This window comes from Desmodus rotundus, chromosome 6 (genome assembly GCF_022682495.2).
Source record: "Desmodus rotundus isolate HL8 chromosome 6, HLdesRot8A.1, whole genome shotgun sequence".
Lineage (NCBI taxonomy): Eukaryota > Metazoa > Chordata > Mammalia > Chiroptera > Phyllostomidae > Desmodus > Desmodus rotundus.
The window spans coordinates 35,322,076-35,344,321 of NC_071392.1; the positions used below are offsets into that span (position 1 = coordinate 35,322,076).

The 22,246-nt window shown below is 39.7% G+C and overlaps 1 protein-coding gene across 2 annotated transcripts in view; it reads right to left on the bottom strand.

Annotated features, from left to right (window-relative positions):
* Nucleotides 1-22,246, bottom strand: part of CROT (carnitine O-octanoyltransferase) — a 42,673-nt gene that overhangs the window by 2,574 nt on the left and 17,853 nt on the right. For both annotated transcript variants that reach the window (XM_024559129.3, XM_024559120.3), the window contains 10 exons: nt 20,117-20,210; nt 19,698-19,823; nt 18,104-18,205; nt 14,100-14,183; nt 13,912-14,019; nt 13,555-13,685; nt 7,429-7,552; nt 4,023-4,101; nt 3,843-3,936; nt 3,600-3,719 (listed from right to left, as the gene is read on the bottom strand). In XM_024559129.3, the coding sequence (XP_024414897.2) occupies nt 3,600-3,719; nt 3,843-3,936; nt 4,023-4,101; nt 7,429-7,552; nt 13,555-13,685; nt 13,912-14,019; nt 14,100-14,183; nt 18,104-18,205; nt 19,698-19,823; nt 20,117-20,210 (1,062 nt within the window). The remainder of the gene's footprint in view (nt 1-3,599; nt 3,720-3,842; nt 3,937-4,022; nt 4,102-7,428; nt 7,553-13,554; nt 13,686-13,911; nt 14,020-14,099; nt 14,184-18,103; nt 18,206-19,697; nt 19,824-20,116; nt 20,211-22,246) is intronic.

Consider the following 22,246-nt stretch of genomic DNA (forward strand, 5'->3'; position numbering starts at 1 on the left):
TTATTTGTAATAATGAAAAACTGGAAACTCTAGGTAGGAGGTTAGATAAATTATGGAAATCCTTAAGACTAGACATTACCCAACTATTAAGATATCTCAAAGTATATTTTTAATGGCATTGGGAATTGCTTAAAATAATATTAAGAATAAAGGACACAAAAATATAACATGATCTAAATTTTTCAATATTTTACAAAATTTTTATAGTGAGCATGTAATAATTTAAAATAAAATGCTATTTTAAAAGCTAAACCAATTTTCTTTGAGCTATACAATTTTCACATGTAACAATCAATTTAAAAACTCCCTTCCAGACAGTGCCGTGCATTACGTTTGAAAGCTACGCTGGGTGCATTGGCAGGGATGACTCCGACGGACACCGCTAGTCCTGACCTCTGCCCTGAGCTCCGCACCCTTATGTCCAACTGCCTCCGCACCAATATCCTCTCGTACATAAACATAGTGAGTTCCTGCATTAGCCGGAATCTCAGAGTCAACATGTGCAAAACAAAATTCTTTTAAATCCTCACCCAAGGATATATTTATTGATTTTAGAGGAAAGGAGAGGGGGAGAGAAAGAGAGAAACGTCAATGTACATGTCCCTCCCAGGGATCAAACCCGCAACCTTTCGGTGTACAAGACAACACTCCAACTAAATGAGCCATGTGACCAGGACAAGACACAATTTTTTATTCTACCCTAACATGTCCCTAAACCTATTCCTCCCTCAATTTTTTCCATCCCATGAAATGCCACCATCAGCACCAGCAATCAGTGAGCAAGTGCTCCTGGCTCTGCCTCCAGAACGTGTCTCAGATCCCTCCGCTTGTCTCCACCTTCACCATCACAACTGGACTGTCCCATTCACCCGGGCCTTCTGACCTCTCTCATCTCATTCTTTCCCACACCACTGCCTACCTCCCTCATATTCCATACAGCAGCCTATGGTTTTTTCATATGTAAATACAACATGTAACATTCATACTCAAACTGGTAAAATGCCTCCCATTATTCTTGGGAGAAAACCCAAAGTCCTTACCGTGTTACCAGGCCCTACATCACCTGGCTGCCCCAACTAAATCTGTATTCTCCAGGAGTATCTTTAAAGCTCTGCAAGTGATTCTAACTCAGGGTTAAGAACACTGCCTACAAGATTTAGCTCTTGTACCTCTCTTCCGCTGCTGCTGCTGCTTCTACCACTGTCCCACTCAATTGCTAACTTATAGCAATACTGCCTGTCTCTTCCTTATAAATGGCCAAGCTTGTCCCTACCCCAGGACTTGTATACTTACATTCAACAATGTCACATGCAAGTATCACTGAGTACACCATATTTGCAAGGCATGTTACAGAGATGGGGATATAATAGCAAACAAATCTTGTGGGTTTATATTCTGGGTTGGGAGATTATAAAACTTATAATGTACACACACATATTGGGTGGTTTTAAGTGTTAAATGCAGCAGGTATGTGTGGGGAAGGGGGAAGTGCTATCAATATTTTATATGGTCACGGCAAGCCCTTCAGGTGACTGCAAATATCTGTATAAAGTGAGGGAGTGATTCTTGCATATCATTACAAGGAAGGAGAGTACTAAGCTGAGGAAATCGTGACTGTAAATGCCTTGAGAAGGGAGCTCGTTTGGTGTGTTCAGGGTACAGGAAGGCCAGTGTGGCTGGAGTACTAGTAGGGTAGTTGTCGGAGGATACAGATAGAAGGTTAGAGAGGTGAGAGCTAGGCCATGCAGGGTCTCACAGGAGGATCTGGATTTCGCTGTGAGTGAAAGGGAAGTCCTTGGAGGGTTCTGAGTAGAAGAATGATGTGGCTAGAGTTACATTTTAAAAAGGGCCATTGGGGCTGCTGGGCAGAGAATGGCCTGCAGGGAAGGGAAGGTGGAAACGAGCAGACCACAGAGGGACCTGTTGCAATAACCTAAGTGGGAGAGGAGAGCGGCTCAGCTGGGGCGACAGCATTGGAGGTGGAAAGCAGCGATCGGACTCTGGAGTACTGTTTTCTTGACCATTGATATGATTAAGTCCTTCTTATCCTTAACATCTCAGCTTCCTTACCACTCCTCGAACAATGTCCCCGATCACACTCCAGGGTGGGACAAAAGTAGGCTTACATTGTTGGTATGGAAGAGAATACAGTAATTGATACATAATAACACAAGGATAAACGCTTGTGTTTTGTGTACCTGCAACCGTAAACCTACTTTTCCCCAGCCTGCATATACAGCAGTGTTCCCTCCCCCTGCCAGTTAGTCCCTGTTACCACACCAACTTGCGGCCTTCCCAGCAGTCATCACTATTTGAAGTTACCCTGCTTGGGCTTTTTCCCTCTTTCCCAAGTAGAAAATAAAATCTCTACGAGAGGGGATCTTGTCTGTCTTGTGTCCTTAGCACCTCGGCACAGTACAAGTTCTTACTAAACATCTTCTGAATGACAGAATGAAAATTCTGGCCCAGGATCACTAAAAATGTACTTTTCAAAAATTCAGATAATCAAGGTATATCTGGACAAAACTCTTATCATCGCGTGCAATATGGAATCCACTACTTGTCAGGGCGTATGTTAGAATGCTTACTTATTACCTGTATATGGTGATAATTTTAGACCTCTGACACTTTCCGATGAGTAAGATCCATATTTAACCTTTGTCATTCAACCTTTAATTTGTAGATTAATGTACACAAACTGAATATTATGAAAACACATAATCCAAGGATTTAGAGATAACAAATTCAAGTGTAACAGACTATCACGCCTGACATGGAAGCAGCTGATAACATTCTGAAAAAATAACATCAACTGTAAACTCTTTAAAAAAGGAAAAGTATAAAAATATAGTATAAACTGGAATATGTCATACATGTCGTCATTCCGAATCTTCGCATCCCATCTGAAGTGCCTCCACACCTGCTCACATCTGTCTCATTTAAGTGCCGTCTGCAGCCCCAGTAGTTTTTACAAAGCCGGCTATGCTGTGAAAGATCCTTGTGAAGAGGCTGCCAGACTGTGTGAATGAGAACTCTCAAGCTTTTCTGTCAGCCGTACCTAACCTGGTTCTCCACCTCTTTCCCCTGCCAGGTTGTAATATTTTCTTCCTTACTTTTTCCATAATCTTAACTCAAACCCCATACATCCCAAATGAAATGCATCTGAATTGGTAAAGCTTATTTTTTAATATAAATTAATTCATTTAGTCTCTTGTCTTGATCTCATTACTACTGCCTATGCCCATGTGAACCACCACATATTTATAGGCTGTCAAATTTTTTCTGAACTTACCAGAAAATACCCTGGGTAGAACAACTATGTTTATATGTGTGCCGACTTTTGAGGATGACGACGATATAATCACCGAGTCAATCTTAAATGGTATTCTGTACAAAACAGCTAAGTGACTGATTCAAAAGCAGGACAGAGAAACAATTACACACTAAACGCCTACGTGATAAAAATAGGCACCCATCAGCAAGCGACAGATGACAACACAATCCGAATCCCAGTGGAGGAAAGACATCCAAAGATAAGCAACAGCTTCCTTACCCTAGAGCACCGTTTCCCCTAGAGGAACATAGAAAGGCGGCCTCACCTGTCGTCTCTGATATTGTAGAAAAAGCCATAGCCGTTGTGGACCATGGGAACCACAGCTCCCTGGACTCTAAAATAACCAATCAGACTTGTTGAGAGAACGAAGTTGCCGCCTCCTCCACTGTGTGCACAAAGAAAAGATGTTGCGCTAGGCTTAAAGAAGTTGCCACTGTTTCTGAAGAGCTTCAACATTCAGGAAAAAAGAAACTAATCGATCAGGTTACCAAACACTACATTCTGTTACCTTCTGGAGAAGAGTGGGTCTGTGAAGAGCTCTGGAACAGGGAGACCTTCCTCTTTTGCTATGAGTGACAGACCTAAAAGATGACGGTCAAAGCCTGCAATGAAATCCCACATCTGAAGTTAGGAAAACTTTTCAACATGAAGGAATTGTTTTAAGTCAGCATAATGACAATGTAAGTACCTTTTCCAGTTGAACAATCTTTCATCATTTTATCATGTTTTGCAAAAGCTTGTAACATCTTTTCTTTCCGCTCAAGAAGCTGTGTTAAAAATTAAGAGACACTTCAATAACCAACGGTACAGAAACCAAACAAATAAAAACCCTGAGTTCAGAGTAATTAGGATTTGGGTAACGTGGGAGAGAAAAGGTTTTGAGGGAAGATCTTGAGACACAGGCTTCTGTGTCTTTTCCTCGCTCCTTCCACTGCTTCTCTGCCCCACATGCCCTGCATCTTGATTACTTCTCCCTTCAAACAGAACAGCAGCAACTTGTGGGAGGCAATGAAGTGACTTTATCAAGTGTAAAGAAAGAAGCAACTATGCTTTCAAACTAAAGAATAGTTATACAAAATGATACTGATGCAGTTCTATAAAATTTAATTAATATATACAATGCCTATCAAAAGTAAAGAAACAAATGTAATGACAAAAGAGCAGTGGGAAGGAACTACCCTGTTGTCTAAAGGCTTCCAAAAGATAAGTACAAAACAAAACATATAAAGGTGTTCTGGTTCTAATATATGAAAACAAGAATCTGTAATTTCAAAAATGTTCAACTACAATAAGAAAAGCCTCCTTTTGGACTTCTGGCCAAGATGGAGGTGTAGACAGATGCACTGTGCCTCCTTGCACAACCAAAAGATGGACAACGACCAATTTAACAACAGAAAGCAATCAGAACTGACAGAAGACTGAACTATATGGAAGTCCAACAACCAAGGAGTTAAAAAAAGAAACATTCATCCAGCCTGGTAGGAGAAGCGGAGACGGGCAGCCGGGGTAGAGAGGACACAAGGCAAGGTGGCAGCTGGCGGACCAGGTGGTCCCACATTTGTGTGTGGATAAACCAGGAGGAACAACTGGGGAGCCAGACAGACTACAGAACCCAAGGTTCCAGCATGGGGAAATAAAGCCTCAAAACCTCTGACTGAAAAAACCTATGGGGGTTGCAGTAGCAAGAGAGAAACTCCCAGCCTCACAGGAGAGTTCCTTAGAGAGACCCACAGGGTCCTAGAACGTACACACATCCACCCACCTGGCAATCAGCACCAGAAGGGCCCAATTTGCTTGTGGGTAGTGAGGGAAGTGACTGAAAGCCAGCCAAGAGCTGACTAAGTGGCACTGTTCCCTCTTGGACCCCTCCCCAACACAGAGCACCACAAACCAGAAGGAAGAAATTCAACCAGAACAGAATGAAGAAACAAGAATTCAAAAAAATGAGGAGAGGCTTAGGAACCTCCAGAACAACTCTAAACATTCCAACATCTGAGTCATAAGAGTGACAGAAGGAAAAGAGGAAGAGCAAGAAATTGAAAACTTATTTGAACAAATAATGAAGGAGAACTTCCCCAATCTGGCAAAGGAAATAAGGCTTCCAGGAAGTCCAGGAAGCTCAGAGAATCCCAAAGAAGTTGGACCCAGGGAAGCACACACCAAGGCATATCATAATTATATTACCCAAGGTTAAAGATAAGAAGAGAATCTTAAAAGCAGCAAAAGAAAAGGAAAGAGTTACATGCAAAGGAGTTCCCATAAGACTGTCAGCTGCTTTCTCAAAAGAAACCTTGCAGGTGAAAAGGGGCTGTTAAGTATTTGAAGTCATGAAAGGCAAAGACCTATAGCCAAGATTACTCTATCGAGCAAAGCTATCATTTTGAATGGAAGGACAGATAAAGTGCTTCCCAGATAAGGTCAAGTTAAAGGAGTTCATCATCACCAAGCCCTTATTATATGAAATGTCAAAGGGACTTATCTAAGAAAAAGAAGATGATCAAAAATATGAAGAGTAAAATGATAACAAACTCACAACTATCAACAACCAAACCTAAAAAAAGAAAAACAAAAACAAACTAAGCAAACAAGTAGAACAGGAACAGAATCACAGAAATGGAGATCACAATGGAGGGTTATCAATAGGGGAGTGGGAGGGGGAAAATGGGGGAAAAGGTACAGAGAATAAGTAGCATAAATGGTAGATACAAAATAAACAGGGGGAGGTTAAGAATAGTATAAGAAATGTAGAAGCCAAAGAACTTATATGTACAACCCATGGACATGAACTAAGGTGGGGGAATGCGGGTGGGAAGGGGGATGCAGGGCAGAGGAGAGTAAAGGGGGGAAATGGGTCAACTGTAATAGCATAATCAATAAAATACATTAAAAAATAAAAATAAATAAAAATAAAAATGTATCACACATAAACAAACAAATAGTAAAACCCTCCTTTTAAGGTGCCTCACTCTATGGAGCCCATGCCTTTCCCCTTTCCATTCCCCTAGGTGTGTTTTTCTTGTCTTTTTCTTTCTCTTGAGCTCCAAGGAACCTTCTTTTGCCTCTGTAATTTCTTCTGAGCCCGCACAGCGCTGCTGGCCCATTTCTTCTACAGGTCACTTGTTCTACTTCTATGACTTCCTAAATAAACTTTCTGTTAAAGTTTGAATCTTGGCTATGACTTCTTTCTTAGCCAGAACTCAAGTGCTAAGGTTGCTCAAGTAAGGTCGGGTCTGACTACACCGGTCTAACACCTGGTGCCCTTTTCACTGCGAACGAGGGGTTAACCAGGTGCAGATTACAACAGGCTGAAGATCTTTTAAGATAACGTACTCAAGGAAAGGCCACTACAAGCAGGCCAAGAAGGAGGGGTGGAAATTTGGTCTACTCAGCACCTGAACTCTGTTCCTGTGTTTGAGGACATCCCACTCCGTGACTTTGGTAGGAGGCAGGCTTCTCCAAAGCGCATTTGTTCACTTTCCTAGCCTTCCTTCCTGGCAGTTAGGATTTGGGCACGTGACCTGGGTTTGAACAAACAGGGTAATCTGCTCAAGGAGGTGAGTCAGGAACTAGTGACACCAAGAAGCCGAGCTGAGAATTTCTTTTGGTTTCAGTGACTGGTAGCAAGGTCAAAAACAAGAAAAAGAAAAAGAAGGGTGTGGGGAGAGAAGAGAGGAAGGAGAGGGAAAGAGGGAGGGAGGGAAGTAGAGGGAAGCAGAGGGAGGGGTGGGGGAAGGGGCAGGAAGGGGAGGAGAAAAAGGAAATCTTCCTTTTAAAGGCACTTGGGAGTGTCCGATTTTACTGGTGTTATTCTAAAGGTCCATCAATAGCAGTGAAGTACGCAAAGTGTTGAAGATGCTCTGCCTAGACAGTGGCACTAATGGGCTTCTTCTCAGGGTCCCCTGTTTCCTATGCTTTCCAAGTACACACTTCCCTGGCATATGAACAAATAAATGTTTTTGAAAACTTCAGGAAAAAAAGTCTGAAAGTATTTTACTGACACATGGGAACTGAGATAAAGAAGCTAGGTTATTTAAGGGTCAAAGTTCCCCTAGAACAAACAAAATCCGTTAATTTTTTCCGTTTTAAATACTCACACTGGTGGACGGGTCCTGCATGGATTGGCACCACCTGACTGCTTCTACTGTACAGGATCGCACGGTCTCTGTACGGCCGTGATAAAAATATCTTGTCATAGCTGTTTCATAGCAACAACCAGGGCTGCGAGAAAAAAAAATGCAAACAAGAGAATGCATCATAATAAAGAAAATGCTCTAATATTGCTACGAAGGGAGTTTATCTAATAAAGCTCGCTTTGGGCAAAGACTAAGTTCTATAGTGTAGACTACAGTTAGATTTTCAACAACAAAGTTGCTATTTCCAACGTCAAAGAACAAGAAACTCTATATGGAATGTTTCAACGGCTTGGCTGCTGCCGGGGGACATACGCTGGAGTCTGTGGTAGGTGGTCTCTGTGATGCCAGCCCCAGTGAGCCTTGCCTCTTGCTACTTATGCCCCTCACCCTGAATGTGGGATGGACCTAAGGGACTTACTTCTAATGAAAGCACATGACAAGTGGTGGATGTCACTTCTGAAATTAGATACAAATAGCACCCGTTCCTGCTCTCGTTACCTTACTCTGAGGAAAAGCCAGCTGCCATGCTGGGAGCTGCCCTATAAGGAGGCCCAGGTGGCAAGAAACTGAGGGAAGCCTCTGGACAACAGCTTGGGAAGAACTAAACCCTACTAATAACCACGTGAGTGAGCACAGAAGCAGATCCGCTCTGAGCAGTGCCTTCAGAGGAGAACACAGAGCTGGCCGACACCTCAACTACAGCCTTGCTGCAGACCTAAGTCAGAGGCTGCCAGCTAAGCTGCAGCTGGGTCCCTGACCAACAGAAAATGTGAAAGGATAAATGTTGTTTTAAGCCTCTAAGCTTTGGGGTAATTTGTTATACAGCAATAGCAATAGAGAATCCTTGGCCTTTAACTCCTTCATTTAGAATGTGAACCACTGCAGAATTAAGTAAAAGCATGATTTAAGAAGTTCCCCAGAGTGATGACCATTTTCCTGGGTTGGAGAATGATATAAAAATTTTAGTTAAAAAGCTCTCTTACTTTCCTGGTGATTAAAATTGAGAGTTAAAGAGATCAAAAGGAGTGAGAGCAAAATGTTGGAATGTCGTTAAAAGGGCCCAGAGTGACAGCCTCTTCTGTTCTGTGTTTCTGCAAGGCTATCTAAGGCTGTCTCCCTGAGAAGAAAGAGTATCCTTTCAAAATGTGAAGGAGAAAGTATAAATAAAAATTTAAAACAGCACTAAAATAACATTCTTTTTAAAAACATTAAAAATAAAAGTGGTAAGAATGAATGACACAATATCGCTACTCTGCAACCTCTAGTGAAATAACGGACCTTGGTAACAATCATCATCGCTGGCTACTAAAACCAGGAAGTGAAAAATGCAGAGGAAAGCTTTACCATGGATGCTGGCTGACACCTGAACTCTCAACCAGAAACAATGAAAGAGAAAAATCAGTAACATTGACTAAGTGATTTAGTGTTGGAAAAAAACTGATTATTTTTGAGTCTCTAGACTTAATTACCAGTTTACAGGAAACATAGGATACAGAGCAACTTATTTAACTTTTTTTAACTTAAAAGGCAAAAGCATAAAACAACAAACTGATGTTAGTGGGCACACAGTGCACGAAGATGTAACATGTGACAATAACAAAATAAGAGGTGGCACAGAGATGCACAGAAGCAGCGTGTGTGTGAACTATTAAAACTAAGCTGGCATCATTCACACTGGGTTGTTGTAAGTTTAAGATGTTAACTATAATCTCCAAGGTAATCACACAGAAAATAGCTAAAGAATATAGAAAAAGAAGAAAGCAATCAAAATGGTACACTGCAAAAAATCAATTCAATGTACAAAAAAGGCAGTAATGGAGAAACTGAGGAATAAAAAACATGTAACACCTACAAAAAATATAGCTGTATGGCAGAAGCAAACCCCTTGTCAATAATTATTTACAATGTCAACAGACTGAGCTCTTCAGTCAAAGACAGAGGTTGGCAGGACGGATCAGAGCATCGGCAGGCTGTCTACAAGAGATTCACTTTAGATAAAAAGACGTTCAGAGGTTAAAAGTAAAAGGATGAAAAGAGGTATTCCATGAAAATAGTAACCAAAGGACTTGGAATGACTATCTTGTCAGAAAAATATATTTTAAGTCAAAAGGTTAAAAGAGGTGAATACAAAAGAATATAGTGATATATTGATATCACGATATAAATTATAAAAAATATATGTCCAAAACAACAGAGCCCTAAAGTATAAGCAGCGAATACTGACAACTGCTCTACAAGAATAGTTGGAGACTTCAATACCCAGTACCAACTTTCAATGAGGAGAAGAACACGTAGACAGAAGATTAATAAGGAAAGAGAGGACTCACCAGTACAAATAACTAGACCTAACAGGCACATACAGAGCACGGCACTCGGTAACAGCAGAATAAAAATTCTTCTCAAGTGCACCTAACAGACTATAAATTAGGCCACATAAGTCTCAATAAATTTGAAAAGATTGAAATCATACAAAGTATCTTCTTCAATGACAATGGAATGAAGCTAGAAAGTCAATTAAAGAAGAAAAACTGGAAAATCACAAATATGTAGAAATTAAACAACATAGATTTTTAAACCAATTGGTCAGGAAGAAATCACAAGGTAAATTAGAAAATACTTTGAGATGAATGAAAAGGAAAAAACACACCAAAATTTATTGGATCAAGCAAAAATAGTATTCAGAGCAAAATTTTATAGCTGTAAACACTTATGTTTAAAAAAAAAGATCTTAAATCTATAAACTAACTGCACACCTTAAGGAATCAGAAAAAAAGGAGCAAACTAGACCCTAAGCTAGCAAACACAAGAAACTAACAGAGTGAAGTTAAAATACAGATACTAAAACAACCAGAAAGTTAACTAAACCAAAAGTTGATTATTTGAAAAGATCGACAAAATTGACAAACCTTTAGCTACACGACTAAAAAAAAGGGAGATGACTGCAGTTACTAAAATTAGCTGCGAAAGAGAGCATACTACTGACTGTACATTAACACCAGGGGTTGTAAGTTAACAGTATGAACAACAGCATACTAAAAAATCGGATAACCTGGATAAAATGAACATTCTGAGAAACCCACAAACTAGCAAATGTGACTCAAGAAAAAAGAGAAATGTGACTGGACCTATAACAGGTAAGGAGAAGAATCAGTCATCAAAAACCTCCCAATAAAGAAAAGCTGTGGACCGGATGGCTTCATTAATGAATTCTAACACTTAAAAATTTGACATCAATTCTTGTCAAACTCTCCCAGCCCACAAAAAAAAAAAACTGAAGAGGAGGGAACACTTCCTAACTCATAACAAGGCCAGCATTACTCTGATATGAAAACCAGTCAAAGACACTACAAGAGAGGACATTATAAACCAGTATTTCTTATAAATATAGATTTGAAAATCCTCTACATTATTAGCAAACTCAATTCAGCAGCATATTAAAAGGATGATAGAGCATCACCTAGTGAGGTTTACCCAGGAATGCAAGAGTGGTTCAACAAATGAAAATCAATCAATGTCATATACCACATTAATACACTGAAAGAAAAGATCTACGTGATAATCTCGACTGATACCGGAAAAGCATTTGACAATACCCAACACTGTTCCATAATGAAAACACTCAATAAAACACAAAGAGAAGGGAACTTCCACAACATGACAAAGGGCCCGTATGAAAAGCCCACAGCCAACCTCACAGTAAAAGGTGAAAGACTGAAAACTTTCTACCTAAGATGAACAGGAAAGGATGCCTGATTTTGCCACTTCTAGTCAACATGGAACTGGCTGCTCTAGCCAGAGGGAAAAAAAGCATCCAAATTGGAAAGGAAAACTATCTCTATTCACAGATACCTAATCTTATATTTAGAAAACCCTAAAGAGTACACACATACACACACACACACACAGAGTTAGAAATAATAAATATGGCAAAGTTTCAAGATACAAAATCAACACAAAAAATCAAGTTACATTTTTATGCATTAGTAATGAGTGATTTGAAAAGAAAATTTTAAAAAATCCATTTAGTATAGCATCAAAAAGAATGAAATATTCAGGATTAAATTTAACTGAAGAGGTGAACAGACTTGTGCAGCGAAAAGTACAAAACACTGCTAAATTTTAAAAAACAAAAATAAATGGAAAGGGACCCCATGTTCATAGATTGAGACTAGACATTGTTAAGATAACAATACTACCCAAAACAGTCCCAGATTCAGTGTAATCTCTATCAAAATCCTAGTGACATTTTTGCAAAAATGGAAAAACCCATCCTAAAATTCTTACGGAATTTCAAGGGACCCAGAAGAGTCAAAACAATTTTGAAGACAAGAACAAAGGTGAAGGACTCATACTTCCAGATTTCAAAACTTATCTAACTGAAATAAGCCAGACACAAAAGGACAAATTTTATATAATTCCCCTTACAGGAAATATCTACAACAGGCAAATTCATAGAAACAAAAAGCAGATTAGAGGTTGGCAGGGTGCGGGGCCAAAGGGGGAGTGGAAAGTTATTGCTTAACGGGAACAGGTTCTGTTTCGGGTGATGAGAAATGTTAGAAATTAACAGTGGTGATGGCGGCACAGCACTGTGACTGTAGTCAGTGCTGCTGGGTCATACACTTAAAAATGGTTAAAATGGCATGCTGTGTTTTATACCTATTTTACCATAATAAAAAAGCTAACTGCTTAAGGCAAAAATAGTAACAGTACATTGTGTGGTTTGTAACATGCAGAAGTATAATAATGTACGACAACAGCACAAAGAACGGGGGGAGTGACATACAAGCATTTTGTTTTAAGGTTCTTACATTATCCGTGAAGTGGGAAATACTTGGTTGGCCAAAAAGTTCATTTAGTTTTTTCTGTATAAGGCCTCTAGTAGTGCCTAGTTGTCTTTAACTTCATTCGAAACAATTTTGTTATATTGTATTGTGACAGCTGTTATATCAGTGTACATAAAAAGCAACATCACAATTGGTGAGTTTTTGTACAGTCACTTTAATATTGAAGATGGAAGGAGATATGCAACATTTTCGGCATATTATGCTTTATTATTTCAAGAAAGGTCAAAACGCAAAAAAAGATTTGTGCAGTATATGGAGAAGGCACTGTGACTGATCGAATGAACGTGTCAAGAGTGGTTTGCAAAGTTTCTTGGTACTACTGACATTTCAGCCAAATAATTCTTTGCTGTGGGGCTGTCTCAGGCATTGGAAGATGTTTAGCAGCACCCCTGGCCTCTAACTGCTAGAGACCAATAGCAGGAGATAGCCGATATACTCAAAATGTCCAAATTAATAAAGTTATTGGTGAAAATGAAAATGTGTCTTTTATTTTATGTAAAAAACTAAATGGACTTTTTGGCCAACCAAATGTTATATGAAGGTAAACTGCGATAAATTAAAGACGTATTTTGTAAATCCTAATGCAACTACTAAAAAAGCCCAAAACCCAATAGAAAAAGACTATGAAGATAAAATGGAACAATTAACAAAAATATACTCTACGAATGCAAAAGAAGATAAAAAAAGAAGGAACAAAAACAGATGGGCAAGATGATAAACATAAATATACAAAATATACAGCATGATGATAAACATAAACCGAACCTGATAATTAAATGTAAATGATTTAAACATCCCATTAAAAACAGATATTCTCAGACTGGATTTTAAAAAGTAAGATCAAGGAGCTTCTACTTCAGTTTAAGATATAGAAAGCTGCAACATACCATCTCTTCTATCCTAAAAATGAGTAAAGACTAAGATAATCTACAAAATCACGCCTTTTCATGAACCCGTCAGAAAACTGAGACTTCATGAAAACCAAATGATCTGAATCCCCCCAAATGGCAAAGCCCCTCCTTAGAAGTATTAAGGTAATTAAAAACAAGGTGAGACTATGAAAATGTCACAGATGGAAGTCTGTCATTCTTTGCAATTATTATTGATGGAAGTACAAACTCAGACATGGTGTCGATTGGAAAAAGTAGGAAAAAACACTGTGGGTGAGAATGAAATCGCTATGGTAAAGATACACCCTTGGGGTTCAAGAGTCTGCGGACAGAAAATGAATGGCTCTCACCGCCCATGAAGTCTGTAATAGGCCAGCTGAAGAGCAAGCTGAATAAATGTATCGGGGTGAAGCACCTTCTTCTTGGTCAGCTTTTTGCCGAAAGGTGTGAAGGCACGTGCCACAACCTGCAGATCAGATGACTGACAGCAAAAACAATTAAATGGGAACAGTGACAACCACCTAAGGAGCACATCCCGAAGATAACCAAATTATACTTTTCATTAAAGCACTTATCAAACATAACTAAAGGTATGAAAGCTATAATTTAAGTGTTTCATACTGTCATACTTAGATGCTAGCCAAGTTTTTACATATAGCAGTTAAAAGAGAAAGCATCACTATCTGACAGAAAAGTGAAAAATCTACCTGCTTCAGAAATTGGGCTTTAGCTTGGCTGATGTCATTTAATACTTTCTCATCCACAGTAAAAACCAGCTCCTCTGGAAGCGGTATCGCCCGTGCTTTTTCTGAACCCTGAAAATAGGGAAGAATTGAGAATATTGTATCTATAAAAATATGAGGAGCAAAAGGATAAAATACTTGTTCTAACATACCTTCCATCTTCCTTCATTCTCGAAAATCTTCTCATCAACATAATAGCTGACGTTTACCATAACCATCGCATCGTAAGGAGCATGCTAAAACAGAAATACACGATATTTGGATACTTTATACTACAAAGTTTGTATCAGGTTAAAACTTAACCCAATGTTTCATTTTCACTTTTCCTCCACTCTTAACTCATAATAAAAGTGCAGAATTCTCAGATGCCCTCACTGCCTAATGATAAAGATATGGATGTTATACAATATAGTGATGGCTACATTTTATTCTCTGAGAAAGAACAGATATCCACAGTTGGAAGCACTTAATTAGGTCTTGAGGTAGTGGAGAGGGTGTGAAGTGGACTCGAACCTCTAGAGAAAATACTCGCTCTTTGTCCTGGAAGTCAAAGCAGGCCTACATGTGCAATGCCGAGATGCTCGGGAGCTGTGAGGGCACTGTGTCGAAGCCCACGGGGATGGCAGGCTATCTGAAGGCTAAATTGACGGTGGGTGTGAACTTTAGGTAAAGACACAGGCCCACTAGATGCGTATTAAAACCTAGTAATTTTGTGAACGTATATGCAACAGTATTCGGAAGAGGCAGAATTCTCAATGTTTAAGGAATGTGGGAAAGAGGGGCTCAATTACAGGGTGTTACAGGTTTGAAAGCTATGTTTAGAGAAATGACTTGCAGCTAGTGAATTTTTCCATCATTGACTTTGAAGGACAAACTTTCTAACTTAATTTCTCCATGTTCTTTTGATGACAATTACATCAGACTGGTTTTTTCTCTGTGTTACTGCTACCACTTTACATTAAGCACAGCTACTGTTCATGAACTGAATGTGACCCTGCCAGCCTTGGGGAGGAAGAAGGGAGGCCGAAAATAAACCCAGCCCATCTGGGCCCAGGTTCACAAGGAGTAGCTAGTTAGGTGTCTAAAATATCACTTTAACACTACACAGCTCTGCGGCCCTCTATCTGGCCTGATGGAGGCTGGAAGCACAAGGTACTGTTGCCAAATAGGTAGCGGCCAAAATATCAGGAAAGGCTCATGAGGGAGGGCGGTAGGAGACGCAGGAGCAGCTGGTCCCACCCGTCAGCAGCAGCTCACGGAACAAAACAGTAACTGACAAGTCACTGCATCTGGCAGCTGTGTAGTGCTTTACAGCTTTACAAAGAATTTTCACAGATATCACATACACTGTTTCACTTAAGACAATAGTATTAATCTCTAACCCTTCTACTGGAACCAGTTAGAAAGAACAAGACTGATGGATATAAATCTCTTCAATTTATAATTCTACTCATCCATTCCCCGATGGAAAACAATCAATTAAAAAAAAAAGAAAAAATGAAAAATTCAAATGCTTTCCTAATGCTTTATCTGTTCACATAAGTTTGACCACTCTTATTCCACTTATATGAAGGCGATATGTGCAGCATGCTATTTAAAAATGTGGACTTCGGTTCTGAGTCCAAACCCCGCCATGTGCTAGCTGTGCAATGGTGAGGAAGTTACTTAATCCTTTAAGTAAATGGCCTCCCTGTTACTGGGCATAATAATATCAACACCTATTCTCATACAGCTGCTGTGAAAAACGATTTTAATAATGCTTGTAAAGTGCTTACTACAGAACCAGGCCCACAGCAATAATTAGTAACTGCTGTTATATTAACAACTCAGGTTCATTACACGCTTCTTACACGCCCCACAAAGCCTATGTGGGGAAACCCAGGAGGGAAATGCGATGAATTAGGAGAACCACAGACGTACACATTCAAGCACCAATGGAGAGAACAGCAACAAGGCTTTGAGTTAGAACAGCTTTACTTTACAGTGTATATACGTTACTGATGATGCTTCACACGGGCTAGATTGCACTTTCTTACTAGCATCTGAGGTTACAAGAGAAAGCTACACAGAATTGTAAAGGCAGATTATCATGTGCAGAAAATCAGGTTGACTTTATACATACATGGGTGTTAATGCATATGTATAAAACGTCCGTACGCTTCCTACAGGAAAGCATCTCAGTTGTGCTGAGATGTATGCTAATAATGGGACCAAAATTCTTTATTCAAAGATAGAAAAATCATTAAGTTATTTTCATCCTGAATTTGAGCAAACAGCAGGAAGCTGGTGGTATTGGTAAAAACCAAAGTGGTACAAGGGTTTTTTGTGGAGGAGGGGTTGGGAATGAGGGAGAAAAGCAAGATGATGCATCTTCTTAATGATGCGAGCAACTTAGCCCCATGTGACAGTACACTGAATAACACCCAGTCCGGACAATTTAACATACGGTGACACAGAACTCTCAAAGCGAGAACAGGTGAAAACTGGAAGAGTGTAACTGCAAGCCACCTAGATGAAAACGGCCAATCAAAGCATTAAACCAGGGAAGACAGCAGGCACGTGGGAAAAGTATGACCACTACTGAGGTCAGTTTTAGAATAAACAGACAGGGAAAGACTGGAGAGGGGATGGAGACAGTGCCAGTGCCGTATGAAGAAGAGGGTGATCAACTGCAGCAGACAGGTCAGGGGTGGGGGCAGTCAGCTCCTTACAGAGGATCGTTTCCAGGGACTAGTGAGGATACAAACGAGACTGAGAAGGTGAAGAAAATCAAACAAGGAGCTGAAGAGAAGAAAACTGAGGCAATAAACAAGAAATATTTTGTCAACACTGGACTCCAAGGAAGAGCAAAGACCACAAAATTCCAAAATGACTCATGGCAACCTTTTACTCCGATGGACTACTACAATGGACAACTAGACTGATTATGGGCTCATCAACCCTTCCACCTTTTCCCGTGATGCTAACAACTTGTCTTCCTTTAGGCAGCCACCCTGTACATTTGTGGTGGTTGGAGTAAGAGTGATTCTACCTCTAGGTTCCAAGGTTTGGCATGTGACCCAGACCAGGACATCAGAGTGCCCGACTCCCTGGAATGGGCATGTGGTTCACACACGCCAATCCTAGCCGATGAGCACGACTCCCAGGTCTCTTGCTGGAACCACTGGGGGGAAAAGCTGGCTACTGCCATGGGGAACACTCACCTATGAAGACTGAGATGGTGGGTACAGCAACCACATGGGCAGTCTACCCCAAAAGAAAGCCAAATGTAGAATAGTAGTACCAAAAAACAGAAAGAGTAATTTCTAATGGGAGAATCTGGACCCTGGAAGTCAGCCTTACCCAAATTTAGCTACACCCCTACGCCAGCAATATCTTCCTAAGCTAATGCCAGTTTCTATCGCCTAAAACTAAATAAATACTGATTAATATGACCACTGAACCCAGATCAATGGAACAGGTTTTTTTTTTTTGCTTATAAAATATTTATTTTATATTTTTTTATTAAACATTTTTTTTATTGCTCTTCAATTACAGTTGTCTGCATTTTCTCCCCACCCCTCCACCCCACCCCAGCCAAACCCACCTCCCTCCTCCCACCTCCACCCTCCCCCTTGGTTTTGTCCATGTGTCCTTTATAGTAGTTCCTGAAAACCCCTCTCCCCAGGTCTTTTTAGTATTGTACAGCCACTAAATGCTTTTAGAGGAAGGCCACCAAAACTAACAAAAAGTCTACATCACACTACTTTATGCCAAATTATACACTTTACAGAAAGTGTTATAATGAGATTACAATTGTGTACTGCAACTCTAACTTAGGTTGATTTTTAAATTTTCTTGATTCATAGGCCTCCTGACTGGCCACCAGTTCTAATTCTCAACAAACAGTGAATTCTGAAGAGTTTATAATCCATAAAAATATATGCAAATTTCACTTTGCAAATGAACACTAAACTATTAGCTTTACCACTGAAAATAACCTGTCCTGTACTCTACCATCACAGAGAAATCCTAACCAAACCTTTTACGATAATGCCATACAACTGAAGAAGTATTTACTCATACCACCACAGCTCAGCATAAGTATTATAGCTCACTGCCAGTAAATCAACCTAAAAGACTGAAAGGAAAAAAATAACTTCAGTAGTTCACTTACATCACAATTACAGCCAAATACTCCGTTAGAAAAGGAAATCAAGTTATAGGATTTGTCACCCCAGCGCACGGCTGGGTCTCCAGTGAGGATCATTGCAGTTACCTAAAATCAATACAAAAGGTTTTAATATCGATTTGTAAGTATTCGTATCATATCTCTCTCTCACACACACACGTAGAGAGAGAGAGTCTGACTTTTCACTTTTGGGTAAACCAAATTTAATAAATTGTGCTCAAGAGAGTAATTCTGGCCCAACTTTAGATATTTCTTAAATGCTCAAGAGGTGCGCTCTTACTCCTGGGAACACACCCACACCTTTCCCTACCCCCTCCGCTCCCCCAGGAGCATCACCCTCGCCTTTCTCTCTCCTGAGTTCCAAGGGCCCTTCCCTGCCTCTGTAACTTGTTTTCTGAGCCCGTACACCCCAGGTGGCTCACTTCTACTACCTCTGTAGCTTTCTAAACTTTCTCTTATAATTTGAAAAAATAAAAATCTCAAGAAATCCTCCATAAACGAGATGGCTGGTATAGCATTCAAAAATGTTTAGAGAACATACAATTGAAAGAAGCAGGCTTTTGCAACTTGAATAATATTGAGAGGCCTTAATAAGTTTAGTCATTAAAATTTAGTTACAACAAAAATATTTCAAGATGTCACATCCCTCTAAACCTGTTTCTCAAACAGTGGGTTTGGCCCGTTAGTGAGTCATGAAATCGATTTAGTGCACCACAGTAAGCATCCTTTACAAAAAGAAAGAACAGAATGAAACATAAAGACGAGAGCACATCACGGACAGTAATACTTTTCTGTGGAACTACTATTGCTTGCATCTGTATGAACAAGCGCCCGTGTAGAGCGGGCTGCGGTCTGAATGTGTGTCTGATTGGAGACGGCAGTGAAAAGGTTTAACGATGCTGCATTAAAACATATTTTTCCTCAAGAAGCCTGGTGACCCTCCTATTAAACAAATAAAACTAAAGGAGAGGAAAAGTTTCTAGCTATGAGGCTTTTCAATTCTATACTATTTTATTGCTATCATTTAATATTGATGAATGGTTTATGAAATAATTTGTTTTTAAAAGACTATGAGGCTTCTAAAAATATGACCACTGCCTTTTATTATTTCCTAGGAAATGATAATATTATCCCAGGGGGGAAAAAAAGTAAGGCCACATTTACCCTTAAACTCATTACAGTCAGTTTGTTCTATAAAACCAAATGATAAAATAAATTACTTACTGTTTGGCATAATTCTTAGGACAGACCTCACCAACTAAGGTGTCAAGGCACACTGGTGTGGGTTATAGGTAGGGTCTCATGTCACCTTTGGCACAAGAAGCTTATTTAGCCCAGTGACCTGTGGAAATTTTCTGCATATGCATTCAATGAAAAGGCTGAGAAACACTGATATGTAATATGCAAACAGTCACACTTCTTTAAACAACATACAAGATTTCTCTAAATGGACCTAAACAACGAGGAAAGAATTCATGAAGCATTATTCACCTAGGTATAAGCTTCAGTTTGGTACATGTGGGAAGAAAGAACCAAACAAGATAGTTAACAAGACAGATAAAACAAGATAGTTCAGTACCTGCGAAAAATCTTCAGGTGTCACATGGGGACTGCCGTCCTCTATGGAATATACCAGTAAACTGCTCTGAATTTTTTCTAACAGAGTCAAGTTCTTTGGATCCAAACTAATCAAATATTCTCGTGCCTAAAGCGCAAGGAGATAATGAGACAATGATTAAATCCAGGAGGGAAAAGCTCATTAAGAAAAAGTGTTTAGCTAATAATAATACACCGCATATTTGAAACTTGCTGGGAGCAGATCTTAAAATTTCTCATCACAAGAAAAGAAATTTGTAACTATGAAGACACATTAACTAGACTTATTGTGGTGATTATTTCGCAATACATACAAACAGCGAATCATTATGTTATACACCTGAAAACAATGTTACATGTCAATTATACCTCAATAAAAAAAAGACAAATGTAAATTATAACCTTAGCCCATCGAGTTCGCTCCTCGCTAGTCAGGGCTGCTACCCCAGGTCCATCGGGCTGACTGTGGCACTTCTTGTGGATGTACGTCAGCTGCCTTATGGGAGATTAAAGACACAGGATTCAAAAGAGTACAGGCAGGACCACTGGCTACGCGGGCCCTCACAGGTGATAACGTTTACCGGTGTTTAAATATGTGGATGTATTATCCAGAAAAAGGGATTACGACCTCAACAACAATGGATTTATTTCCATACCACGTTAGTTTTTAAAAAGATGATTATGTGGCCAATTAACACCAAAAGTGCATTTGACAATAACTTACGTAAATAAATTTCGTGTTTGGCTGATATAATTTATACTTTCAAAATGTACATGTGTTCTTGGGGTCCAAGTCCATACCCCTTACACAATGGAGAACTGGAATAATATTCTCGTAAACCATCTCACGAATATCCTACACATCTAACTAAACATCATGTGTGCGTATACTTCACAGAGGACTCACTCTATACCTACTTAACATCTGTGTAGTTAACCCATGGAGTCACGTGTTGTCGTTTGTAACCATTTGAAAGACTGTTAGCTAAGGATCAATTATTTCCCCCCATATACTCCCAGTCTGATGAGTTTCATGTATTTTAAAACATATGGCAGGTAAATAACAGGGCCTTTTTATAAAAAATAAATTTTTATCAGTCAAAAGATCCACAGAGGTTTAGTTTCAGCCTTACTTCCTCATGGTACCACTAGTGGCCTGGAAAAAAATACAATTATTAATTTGCATTATTTTCCTCATCATAGTGTTTAACACCCAGCAGTAAATCTTAAAATTACCTCCTGCCTTGGCTTTGTAGCAGTATTCCACTGTGGTCTCCCCACTTCGCTGACTGCTCAGTCTTCTTCCTGGGCTATTTGTTCTTCCACTGCCAATTGCACTTCCCCAAACTTCTATCACTAGCCTCCCCCAACCCTTTCTTCCACTTCACTCCTGGTAATTCCATCCACCTCTTAATCGCTTCAACTATCACCTTTATGTAAGAGGCAACCAAATCTCTAACTTCAACTCCACTTTCTCTGTAAATTTCTGGTACCAAATTCCCAAATTCTTGCTGAAGTCTCTACTTCAGTTTCTGCCAACATTTCAAACTAGTTGTACATTTTAAAATTACCTCCCTGTCCCCATCCCACAATTTAAAAAACTTATCTTAGAAGAAAACATAAGTATAAATCTTCATGATCTTGGATTAGGCAATGCTTTTTTTGTAGATATAACAACAAAAGCACAAGCAACTAAAAAAAATTAGGTAAGACAGACTTCGTCAAAATTAAAACTTGTGTGCTCCAAAGGCGGCCATGAAGAAAGTAAAAAGGTAACTCCAAAATGGGAGAAAAGTATTTGCAAGTTATAGATCCAATAAGAGACTTGTATACAGAATATATAATGAAGACTCACAACTCAATAATAAAAAGACAAGTAACCCAATTAAAAACTGGCAAAGAATTTGAATAGGCATTCCTCTAGTGAAGACATAGAAATGGCTGGTAAGCACATGAAAAGATGTCCAACGTTATTTTAACGGAAAAGCAAACAAAAACCACAATGACTTCAGACCCACAAGGATGGCTACGACAGAAAAGGCAGAGGGTAGCAAGTGTTGGTGAGGACGTGAGGAAACGGGAGCCCTTACACCCTGCGGTGAGTGTGAAATGGTGCGGTCACTTTGGAAAAGAGTGTGTCAGTTCCTCAGCTGGTTAAACAGAGTTAAGACCCAGTGATTCCACTCCCAGGTACTCCAAGAGAAGGGAAAACGTGTGTCCACACGAAACCCTTCACACGGGCATTCTCGGCAGCATTATTCGGAGCAGCCAAAGAGTGGAAACCACCCCAACGTGCACCAGCCGATGAATGAGTAAGTAAATGCAGCACGTCCACAGAACGGAGTATTACTCAGTCATAAAAACGACGTACAAGTACTTGCTACAAGATGGATGAGCCTAGAAAACACTATGCTAAGTGAAAAACCAAGACACAAAAGGCCATTTAAGTTTCTAATTCTGTAGAATGTCTGGAACAGACACATCTACCGAACCAGAAAATCAAGGGGGGGGAGCCTAGGGCTGGTGGTGTGG